We start from the raw sequence: 11,917 nt of genomic DNA, 5'->3' as shown, positions 1-11,917 counted from the left end.
CCAAACACCCCGCCCCTCTTCCCCCGGATAGGACCTCTCGCGTTCCATCGCCGCCCACTGGAACGTCTCATTGGCGCCGCGAACGAACGGGAAGGGAGGGGGAGGAGGGAGACTCCCCCCTCCCCCCAACGGAAAAGTCGAGTGGAGCAGCGGGCCAGTCAATCAGTAAAGCTGTTTAAAGGGCCAGCTAGGAGCCCCGGGACGTGTTGCCGAGTGGTCTCAGCGCTGTTGGAGCAGTTTGTTTGTGGAGTTGAACTGTGGGTTCAATCTTTGTATCCAGGTACCAATAATGCACGAGGAGGTTCCTGCTTCGAACCCCTTGAGGACGTTGCAATGCTTCCATTCTGCCAGTGTGAGCTGAACCGGCCAGTGGCAGCCAGCCCCTTGTTGAGTTGTGCAGATTGTAACACAGAGAGCATATACTTTGGAACGCCCAGGCTCACATACCGCCCAGCCTGGACTACACCAGCCCGCAATCGCAGGGGGCTGGACCCGATTTTCCACTCGCTGGTGCTAATCAGGAGTGACTCCACTGAATTCAGACTGGTGTAAACCTAATTTCCAGAGGGAAATCAGTCCCGCTCTATCCTGACGCGAAATAGGGATTGCTTCACTCCCCTCTGTCATATTACAGAGTGTCCCTTGTGTGTGCTGTATGCTACCCCTGCTTGTGTCTTGTTAGCTCAGGAGAGGTTTGGAGCAGCACAAACTCTGTGATGGTTTTTAGAGAACAAGGGAGACTGGGTTTGGGAACAGCCCTAGCTCCAAGCAGTTTAGAGAGTGCGCAAGGGAATGAGAAAGGTGCAGTGATGTGCGAGGATCATGACAGACGCTGATTATTACGGTAGAGAGAGTGAAAACATCCAGATTATGGTCACAAGAGCCTGCACAACAACCGATGATGTGCAGCAATCTAATATTTAGTTAATTATTTCTGATTGCACTATTCTGTCTTTGAGAGAGAGACTCAAGTCACCCAAAGTAACTGAAGGAGGTGCCCATTCATTCCTCCTGTCCTTTGTAAAAGAAGCCAGTTTATTTTTCCGTACCTATTTAAGGATGAAAACCTCCTATTAAGATCCACTATTTGCCCGACGGCTGATCTACTGGGCTGTCGCTGTTTTATTCCAGGGTCGAGTGGTGCCCTTACCCCAGCACCTTCCCCATTGATAAACAACGGGAGAAACCGGGTGGAATAAGCTCGTGTCTCCAGCCTGTGACACGTACTGGTTTGTTCTCACTGAAGTGAAGGCAGGCAACGAGCTGCTCTCGGCTCAGGCACAGAAATATTGTGCAGCTGTGTGGAAATGCCTCACCTAACATAGCCAGTGGGTTCGCTCTGCTCTCTCAGCTCTCCTTCCTTTAAGATTGTTTTAAAACCATGTGGTAGCCATGGTGGTAAGGGGGGAGGAGGAGGGTGTTTTCCAGAAAGCGGGGGGACCCGGCCCTTCAGGTTGGGGGCAGGCTGCACTTGCCATCGATTTCCCAGGCGGTGGCAGCTGGGTCCATGGGTAGAGGTGCGCCTGGAAGGGTGGGAGAGCCCCGCGTCCCCTTTAAGGCTGGCCTCTCGGCTGCGCTCTCCCTCCCCGGTCCCGCCTCCCGGAGCATGACACGCCGCTCCGATGGCGAAGCCCCTTTTTAATTGAGGCTGTCAGGCGGCAGAGCCAGCCCGCGAGGGTAGGAAGCGAATCGACCGCGGCGGTAGCGTCTTTCAGGCTGGAGCGGTAGCGGCCACGCTGCCAGAGGGCGAGGGCAGCCCCGCAATCCGCAGCGAGCGTCCACCTCCCCGGGGCGGGGGCAGGCGCCGGGCGATCCCCCTCTCGCCGCTTCTGCAAGGGGAAGGCGGCATCTCTGCTTCAGCAGGCTCCCCCGGAGGGAGGAGAGCGGGTCTGGCAGCCCTGGGATCGCTCTCGCCTCCCCTGCCTGCCCCTCTGGCGCCCGCTGCCTGCGGCTCGGTGGTGCACTGGGAGTGGACCGGGGGAGGGAAGGGGGCCTTTCCCTTGCGGCAGCGGCGGCCCGTGGGCTCCCTTCCTCGGACCCGGGGGGCGCCCCCTGTCCTCCGAGCCTCATGAAAAATCACCTGTGGGGCAGCTCCCCCCGGGCTCCCATGGCGGCGGCGGTGCCGTGGAAGAGCGTGGAGTGGCTGCAGGAGGAGCTGGAGTCCGGCGGGGGCAGCTCGCTGCTGCTGCTCGACTGCCGCCCCCACGAGCTCTTCGAGTCCTCGCACATCGAGACGGCCATCAACCTGGCCATCCCGGGCCTCATGCTGCGCCGCCTCAAGAAGGGCAACCTGCCCATCCGCTCCATCATCCCCAACCACGAGGACAAGGAGCGCTTCGCCAAGCGCTGCAAGGCGGACACCGTGCTGCTCTATGACGAGGCCACGGCCGAGTGGCAGCAGGACAACGGCGCCCCCAGCTCTGTCCTGGGGCTGCTGCTGCAGAAGCTGCGGGACGATGGGTGCAAGGCGTATTACCTGAAAGGTAAGGGGCGGGGGCGGATCGGTCCCTATCCCAGCCTCCCTCCCTCCCCGAAAAGGGGCTCGCAGATCGCCCTCCCTAAACTCGCCAGTCCCCAATCTGCCTCTCTCCTCGGACCTCAGAGCTTCTCCCCCCCACCCATGTGATCACAGATGTGTTTCCTTTGGCGGCCCCGCAAACTCTGTCCAGCCCCCCCGCCCCGTGCTTTGCAGTTTATCCCCCAGGACGGATTTCCTATTTTAGGGCTTTTTTCCTCCTCCTTGTTTCCCCTCCCCCATATGCCCTCGATTGGCTCTGACTCTTCTCTGAGGAGAAATCGAGACTTTTGGGGGGATAATAGACCCCCCCCCACACACACACACAAGGATTATCTCTTTTTAATCTCCTGTGTGTGGAGGGGGAAGCCGAGCTAGGATGTGATTTCAGACTTGGAGCGAAAGACACACACACACTTTCTTTTGCCTGGATTATTTTCTCCCTTGTTAATCTTTTTACAAAATGGTTCCGTGTGCTGAGGGAGTGGAGAGTTTGGCCAGATCGCCCCGAATTTTGCATTTGTGTCTTGGGAGGGGGGAACCGCTATCACCACCTCCTTTGCAACTCGTCTGGGAAGCGAATTGACCCCCTCCCCTTTTCCAATCCAGAGGCTAAAAGAGAACAGGGGGATTCCCCTCTCTCCCTCCAGAGAGCAGGGCAGGGTGAAAGTAACAACCTAGCAGATTCCTTTCCCTTCCCCACCCTTAAGGATTTGCCCCTCATCCGTTTCTTTAGTCCACATCTGATTCCTACTGGAGGGAGATAGATGCATCTTTCGTCTTCTTTTCTCTCTCAAAGGAAAATTCAGATTGGCACAGATCATGCGCAGTCTCCTATGTCCTAAACTGACCTGCAGTAATTAGAGCAGCCCCCAAAACTCCCCACAGTAAAGCAGAACTTTATTATCCAGCAGAGAAGAGTGGAGGCGGGATACCCCATTGGCATGAAAACAATCCCTTGTGTACTAATAACCCCCGCTCTCATGTGTGCCTCTGACTGGCTGTAGAAACCATTTGGGGACAGACGGTTTGCTCCCAGAGTATTTTTAAAGGCCTGCCTCCGGCATTCTGGAGTGGCAGGGTCCCTTTCTTGACATTTACCCAGAAGAAGATCTGACTATCTTCCCCGTAGACTAAAGCTTAATTTTTTTTAAAAAAAAGCAAAGTTTGAGTGGTCAGAGCTTCATTTTCCATCAAAACTGCTCTTGGTTCCCCCTCTCCATCTTGAAATTCCTAGATCCAGTAACCTCTGTGGAAGAGGGGATGTTTCTTGTACTGATACCTTCCCCTTTAGCCTCTGAGACACACACTCCATTGATGTACACCCAGGGATAGCTCAGAGCAACTAGGTTTCCTCCCCGGGATTCACTCTATAGAAGTGGGAGGGTGCCTTGCTTTTAGTCTCTGAAGAAAACGCTCAACTCCTCGTAGCTCCATACTTAAGATCTTGATTTATATTCCACTTTGTTAATTATTTTCTTTCCTCCTCTAACTGTCTCAAAAGGCACCCCCCGAACACTGGCCTAGTTAGACACCCTCTGTTCCCAAAGCACACCCCATTGCGGTCGCTGGGCGGCAGGGTTGAGGCAGAAATGGTAAATGAAGCAGAAGCAAAATTGTCACTTTCAACCATTTAAAACCACACTCCGCTTCCCCCCCCCCCCCAGGAGCCCAGTGATATGTGGGGGAGGGAGGAGATGATCAGGCTCTTTGGAGTGCATGGCGGGGGTGGGGAATGGATTATCTGGGGACAGAGCATTTCCTTCTTTCTAGCATTTAGGTCTGTTCGTAAGTGAAATAAAGGGACCTGCCTGCCGATATGTTTCAGTCATAGCTTTTGATCTGATTGTGGATATGCTCTTCCCCTTCCTGATGAAATCCCTTCCCCCACCCCATATCTCTTTAGTGTTATCTGATTAGCTCTGTCATTTGCTTTTTAAACTGCTCTCTCCCATAAGAAGGAAGAAACAGCTTTGAAGTTACTTTTAAGCCATCTTTAATGGTGAGGGGAGGAGTTAGATTTCTCTTGCTCTCCTTTTTTCCTGGGGCTTTGGTGGGAAATGTTTTCAATTAAAATTCCAAGATGGCTTCTCCATGTTGTCTTTCTCTATTGGGGGAGGGAAGAGGAGGAGGGGAAGAAAGAGCCCTGTTTTCATGAATGGATGTGGCTGGAGCTGTCTGTTCTACTCAATGACCCACTCACAACCACCAAACCCACTAACAAAGTTTCCAGGAGGCTTTCTAATGACACCTTGTCAGCTTTGGATGATGATGGCTAAACTCCTGTTTAATATATATTAAAAAGAAGGTAGATTTCTCCCCCCTCCCCACTTTCCGTTCCTTCCTCAGACTGCTAAGCTGAGACACTGAAGAGGAAATGCTGAGAAATCAGCATTTTGGATCCTCTCGGTCTCTTCTTTGTATTTTTATATAAAACGATTCTCTTATGTTAAAAAATTCTGTAACAAATGATCCAATGCAAAGTGTGTCTGTACCGTACAGCTTAGAGGTTGGAATCAATCTACCATGCAAAACCCATGTCATTTTAACTGTTTTTAAAGTGAAATCTTTTGTAGATGGGGTTTGAATGGTTTGACTGTTTTTTGTGGCTTCCTTACACGTTAAATAGCACAATAGCTCTTGTCTGAGCCATCTCAAATGGAAAAAGACTTAGGTTTACATCTCCACGAACCTCAAGGTATTAAATTATTAGGAAACTAAAATTTACCAAAATTTACTAAAATTTGACTCTGGTGAAAGCCAGCTCAGGTTCAATGAGTCTCTTGCAACTGATTTTTAAATGGGAAGTGGATTGAGCCCCTACTTAGTAATTCTGCTACCCATACTCCTGTACCATACTACATCAGTAGTTCCGTTTACTTCAGTGGGACTGTTTGCTGAGTAAAGTGCTACTCTACAGGAGTAAGGGTAGCACTATCGGGCCTATAATCTACATTTCAGGGATCTGAATTTACACTCCCTTTTTGCTAGGGAGAAACAAAGACCAAAGTAAATTGTGTTTTACCAAATTTAACCCACTAACGGATGCAAGAATCTCTTGTTTTAAATAGTAACTTGCCTTTTTTCCCCCAGGTGGCTTTAACAAATTTCAGACCGAATATTCTGAGCATTGTGAGACCAACCTTGACAGCTCCTCACCCAGCAATTCTCCTCCTGCATCTGTCCTTGGCCTTGGAGGACTAAGGATCAGCTCTGATTGCTCTGACGGCGAGTCTGACAGGGAGCCAAGCAGTGCCACAGAGTCGGATGGGAGCCCAATCCCTAACAACCAGCCTGCCTTCCCTGTCCAGATCCTACCCTACCTGTATCTGGGTTGTGCCAAAGATTCTACCAACCTAGATGTCTTGGGCAAATACGGCATCAAGTACATCTTAAATGTGACTCCCAACCTGCCAAACATGTTCGAGCACAACGGAGAGTTTAAATACAAACAGATTCCCATCTCGGATCACTGGAGCCAGAATCTCTCTCAGTTCTTTCCTGAGGCCATCGCTTTCATTGGTAGGTGTTGGAATTCCGCTGTTGGCAGAACATGCCTTTAGCAATCACAACTTGAGATTGCAGTGAGCTACGGTGCCATAGCAGTCACCACTTGTCTGTATGTGGATGTAAAAGTTGTACACTTCTCAGATCAGATGTTGGTCACGTGCCAAGATCAAGCCACCCAAAATCAACTGCTTTTCAGTGTCCAATCTGAGGTACTTTTTGAAGTGCCTCATCTTCAGAGTACTGGTGCTGACCAAGCCCGTCTCCCTTTAAGGCATCTGAAGTTGGGTTCCCCACAATTGATTACTTTTAACAACCTCAGCTATGGGGCCTGATTGTCCACTGCCTCCCACCTCACATAGGTATTCACATCCGTATAAAATTACTATACAAGGCGGTGGAGAATCAGGAGTAGGGTACCTTCTTGTTTTGGGAAATGTGGACTGACAAGAAATGTTGTGGTTTGACTGATGTCTACAGTTGCCTGTTCCCCATACCTGTAGGGAGATTCTTAATCCTTAGAGGTAAAATCAGAGGACTTGTCTACATAGGGAAATGTATGGGTGTAATTATACCGTTCTACTTCTACTGGTGTAACTGCCAATGTAGCTGCTCCTATTCCAGTGTAACACGGAGTTCTAGTGGTACAATAATAGCAATACAATCATACTGATATAGTTATGCTGGTAAATTTCCCTGTGTAAACAAGCCCTAAGACACTTTTACTAAAGGTCCTTGCAGGACAGATCCCTTCCCAGGTTAGCTTTAACATCCAGAAATGCTTTTTGTTCTGTGGTAGATGACTGTCAGGCTGAATAAAATGCATGCTTCCAGTGTGCATGTCAGCTGTTCAAGGATGGTAGTCATTGGCCTACTAACACCAGATTTTTATTAGGATTGAATGGCACAAGCAGCTGTCCTCAATTGAACCATTAGAAAGCTTTGATATCTCTAGGAAATGAAATGATCCCCTTGCCTTCATACCATAGGCTGTGTAAGGGGCCTAGGTGCTTCTACTGTGAGGCCTTAAATGGAACAATACAGTATTAGGACCTTGGGTGCTTTGCAGCTATGTTGGAGGAACCAGTTGCCATTGCTCCCCCCATAGCACTGTTCTGGTCCAAAGCCCAAGGGTTTAGCAAGGTGCAGGGATGCTGTTTCACCTTCCTGGTGGATGCATCAGGTTCCTGATGAGCTGTGGCATTTGGGTTGTTTGTGCTATAGTCAACCCATGTTTCTGTGAACACCAACCTCTTGTGCTTTGTCTTTAATGACAGGAAATGGAGGATTATCTCACTTGCTTACTATAAATCCAAAACTTAGAAATGGGGCTTTGCTCAGACAAAAGACACACACACTTCAGCGAAATTCTGAAATTGCAGGAGCAGCAATGCAATCTGAAGAGTTGGTGTCCTTTCTCTTGGAGTTTCTCACACAGTAATGGGGACTAGGAAGTCAAACCTGAGGCTTATTTTTAATTTTTGTATCCTACTCTCCGCCCATCCCTGAGTCTGTAGTGTTGGAGTACTTTTTATTTATATATATTTTTTAAAAGCTCTGGCTTTGACTAGAGCGGGACTGGAGGTTTCCTTTCTCATGGTACCTTATTCTTCACAGCCACGCTCTATGGCAAATGACTTGTTTGAAACATTGTTCTGCCCAGAAGTAAACTTTGCAGTATATTTTAACGTATGCCATGTTCTTAGCGGCATTCCTCTCTCTCTCAACGCTATGATGTCAGTTCACGCTATGATGTCAGTTCACGCTGTTCAGGCTCTGAGAAAGAGACAGTACATCTGTGTTCTTCAAGCAGTGGCAGCAGTTGCTAAGAGAAATGGCAGTTTTACTGCAAGCTATCTTTCCTTTTCCCTCTGCCACCGTATGTCCTGATAGATTCACTATAGCACAAATCTTGCTATAGGGAAGTCTGTTTTCCCAATCCCCACGCCTAAAGAACAAGATCACAGTAATTAAGTTCCTCTATTTTAAAGTTCACTTGAATCCATTTCCACTGTACAGTAGTCCGAAAATAAATGTCTTTAAAAAACAAAACACACAAAAAACCCCCTCAGTTTTGCTGATTTTTGTGTGTCTCATTTCTGGTCACATGACGGGTTCGACTTCACAACCCCATCTTAGCACTGATTGATTAATATGAATTGTGAGAGGGGTGTGGAGCAGGTCTGGGTGCCAGGAACTCTGGAGTTGGAATTTCAACTCTCTCTGGCCTTGGGCAAGTGACTTAACCGCACTAGTTTCTTCCCTTTATGAAACCGAAAGCAATCCTACTAACCTCACAGGGGTGTTGTAAGCTTTAATTAATTAGTCTTTGTTAAGCACCGGGAAGCTGAAGTGCTAAGTATGACTGAGTGCATCACTGGGGTATATTGTCAGGGTGCCTGATTTTTGAGGAGAAAAATATGTGGAGTTAAATTACAAAGTGTCACTCTGAACGGCTGGAGCAGTGGGTCCATTGCTGGCAATGACCTGGTTCTATAGGCGTGAAGCTGCTATCTAGCCCTGCTCCAGGACATGCATTTTTACTACAGAAGTCTAAATGTATCCTTGTTTTTCCCCCTCTTTGTTTCAGATGAGGCCCGTACCAAGAAATGTGGTATCCTGGTTCACTGCCTCGCCGGCATCAGCAGGTCTGTAACAGTAACCGTTGCCTACTTGATGCAAAAAATGAACTTGTCCCTGAATGACGCCTATGACTTCGTGAAAAGGAAAAAGTCGAATATCTCCCCGAACTTCAACTTCATGGGCCAGCTCCTGGACTTTGAGAGGACTCTGGGGCTCAACAGCCCATGTGACAACCGCTCCCCCAGTGAGCAACTGTACTTCACCACCCCCACCAATCACAACCTGTTCCAGCTGAACACCTTGGAGTCCACATGAAGGGGATGTTGTTTGGTTGGGAACTCGAGCCTTGAATAGCTTCTCTTGAGCATTTCAAATATTAAAAATGTATGTATCTTGCCAGGCAGCCTTGAAAGAACTAGTTTCTCCAAGTAGAGGTGTCTGATCGCTGCTTTAAAAAGGCTAAGGCCATTTATTAGTATCCTGATGCTAATCAAAGTGGATCAAAGAGTAGTCTCTTTACAGGGGTTATTTAATATGGGGGATCTTGTGGCGTTCTGAGCGCAGCTGTTACCGGCAATAACTGCTTTCCTGGATGTGTTGAGACTAGTGAACCGCACACACTCACACAAACCACACGCAAAGCTACCTGCGTGGTAGGTTGTTGTGGAAAGTAGAGGAGACTTACGCACTTGGCAACCTTGAACAAAGGGTGTTGGCCCAAGACTATTTTAAAACCCACGTTTACCTTTTTTTTTAAAAAAAGGTAATCTTACCCTCTGAGTCTTGGGCTCCAACTTGTTTTAAATATGTAAGTTCCTGACTGTTTGTACAGACGAGGTTGCAAAACCAGTATTTTATTTTGTTCTTGTTTGATCTTTCTTTTCTTTTTTCTTTCTTTTTTTTTTTTTTAATCAAATGTTTATATTGACCAAATGCATTTTGCACACTTTGTGAAGCCTTGAGACGTCCTGGCATATTACTGGGTACACCCTGAGAGAGACACATGCTGCTGTTCTTGCTAGCATCTGGTAGGAAGCTTTGTTATTTGTGAAGGCCAGTTGGTCTTAGCCTCTCTGCCACTTCCACACTCACAATCATAAACTCTGCACTGAATCAGCCAAGGTGACTAAGCTGCAAGCTTTTTTTTTAAATACCACCCCCATTACCCCACCACCAAAAAACACTGTCTGCTGTTGCCAGAGGTAAACCTGGTGGAGCCTCCAGAGTTGGTAGAAGCATGTCTGAGGCTAGCCCTCATCCTCTGCCGTCAGTCGAATGATGGTTGGTGTCATCCAGCTGGCCTGAAATCATTCCAGCTTCTGAAGTGAAGAAAGTACTTGTGATGTTGGCACTTATCTGGCACACTTAATTCTTTTATGTGTGCAGGGGTGGGAATCGAGTGCTACTGGTACTCCAAAAGACTGGAGCAGAGCAAAGTTTCTACAGCATGACACTGCTGCGGAGTCATGTGCAAACCATGGAAGGGGAGTGGAAATGTGTGAAATAATGACCAGAATGTTGTAAAAACTGGCAAATTCCAAGACTTTCAGAGCGTTCAATGGAGATTCGATGGGTTTCCTTTTTTTGAGTAACTTTTTGCCGTGCCTTCTAGAACAAGAAGACTTGTTCATGTTTCTGGCTAACGTTTGGCAAAGGTTTCATACGCTGAAGAAGTGGTACTAACGTCTGGGAGGAGGGCAGAATGGATCTGGAGGTTTCTTTTATTGGCTGCAATGTAGTCCTTCCCTTCTCCCCACCTCCTTATCCACTGGAACTCTCATGTAACTAACATGAAAAAGAAAAAAAGAGAAAGCCACGGAATTTTTTTCTAAATTTATCCAGGTTTTTGTATTTTTTTTTTCAAAAAAAAAAAATAAAAGAAGAAAAAAAAGAACCCCTCCATATAGAGGAAAGTTCGATGCTGTCGTCATGATTTTTTTTTTTTTGGTTGGTTGTCTTCTGTTTGTTTTTTTTGTTTTGTTTTGTAACAATGTTGGGATTGTGGGTCATCAGGGAAGGGAGAATGGACATAAGTATGGCTGAGAGTGAGCGAGCAAATTGAAAATATCCTAATTGCATTTTACCTCATGGAGGAACTTTTTTTTTTTTTCAGGGATTTTTAGACAGTGCATCTGTATTGCATTACAGCTAAGCTGGCTTATAAAGGCTTCCTGTGCTGTAAGTGATCTGTCTTCTTTAAAGGAAAGAGATACATCCTCTGATTAATCCAAATGAGAGCTTGTTAGCGAGGGATGGTTTTTGCTTTCTGAGTTATGAAGGTAAATTAATGACCCTATATATATACTGAACCAATATTGGGACTTTTGTTTATATTGCAAATAAATATTATTTTTTCTTTAAAAATCATGTTTCTGTGTCCAGTGCTTGGCTAGTCAGCGAAACCTGTCTGTATAAGGGCGGGCTGTTCTCTTATCCCTTTTTATGGCCCGTTTTATGTCCTCCTGTGACCGTGAACGGCACTTTCTGGGTTGTGTTCAAGCATGGTGTTTGGTTTCGTGAACAGTGTAACTTCCGATGAAGTGAGCTGTAGCTCACGAGAGCTTATGCTCAAATAAATTGGTTAGTCTCTAAGGTGCCACTAGTACTCCTTTTCTTTTTTAGTGTAATTTTTGAGATCTTGCAGTAGTGGGGGTGGTGGTGGGGAGAATGAGGACTGAATACACCAGAGAACAAAGAACAGCATGAGACGCATACTGGTTTTGACCCTCTTGCACCGCCACCCAAAAAAGCCCTCTGTTCATAAGGCACATGTGGCTTGAGGGGGACACCTGGCCCTTGCCAATAACTTCTATAGTGGATGTAAAGGGGCCGCTTTCATTTCAGTGGCAAGTAACGGTAACTTAGGGCCTGATGCTGAAGCAAGAAGTCAGTTGGAATTGTAGATGCTCTGCATTTTTCAGATCAGGTTGATAGTCCCCTTGCTACTTCGTTTGGCATGTTGAATGTCATGTGAAATCAGGAGTTGGGGGAGAGGGGAGCTCGAAATCACCACATGTACTTCTAGTTACAGCCCAGCTGTGAGGGCAGAGCCCTAGCTCTGGTACCTAACCGCCTGGTACAAGAACTATGACATGGAACCATTTCTAGAGTTTAAACTTTGGTGCATGATTCAGATTTGTGACTTGGGCTATGCCCTAATGCAGATGTAGTTGTATTTCAGAAAGGAAGTGATAGACGGGTCTTTACTCTGACTCAATGGCCTGATAGCATCTGTTTACCAAGAGGAACAGAAAGATCCTATCTATTTGATCTGTAGTCCAAATGAAGACAAAATGCAAATCACCACTCATT

General features: G+C 47.3%; 1 protein-coding gene across 1 annotated transcript; it reads left to right on the top strand.

Annotated features, from left to right (window-relative positions):
* Nucleotides 1-1,543: 1,543 nt before the first annotated feature.
* DUSP7 (dual specificity phosphatase 7) lies at nt 1,544-10,600 on the top strand. Its single transcript, XM_073352459.2, has 3 exons — nt 1,544-2,483; nt 5,609-6,037; nt 8,613-10,600. The coding sequence occupies exons 1-3, from the start codon at nt 2,069-2,071 to the stop codon at nt 8,918-8,920; spliced, it is 1,152 nt and encodes a 383-aa protein (XP_073208560.1). The 5' UTR covers nt 1,544-2,068; the 3' UTR covers nt 8,921-10,600.
* The last annotated feature ends 1,317 nt before the right edge of the window (nt 10,601-11,917 follow it).

Source organism: Lepidochelys kempii, chromosome 7 (genome assembly GCF_965140285.1).
Source record: "Lepidochelys kempii isolate rLepKem1 chromosome 7, rLepKem1.hap1, whole genome shotgun sequence".
Taxonomy (NCBI): domain Eukaryota; kingdom Metazoa; phylum Chordata; order Testudines; family Cheloniidae; genus Lepidochelys; species Lepidochelys kempii.
This window is presented reverse-complemented; position numbering and strand designations above follow the sequence as displayed.

Excerpts from the sequence above, each read along its gene's own strand:
- DUSP7 (XM_073352459.2), top strand. The coding sequence starts at position 2,069 with ATGAAAAATCACCTGTGGGGCAGCTCCCCCCGGGCTCCCATGGCGGCG. Across the intron at positions 2,484-5,608 it reads CAAGGCGTATTACCTGAAAG|GTGGCTTTAACAAATTTCAG; the intron begins GTAAGGGGCGGG and ends TTTTTCCCCCAG. Across the intron at positions 6,038-8,612 it reads TGAGGCCATCGCTTTCATTG|ATGAGGCCCGTACCAAGAAA; the intron begins GTAGGTGTTGGA and ends TCTTTGTTTCAG.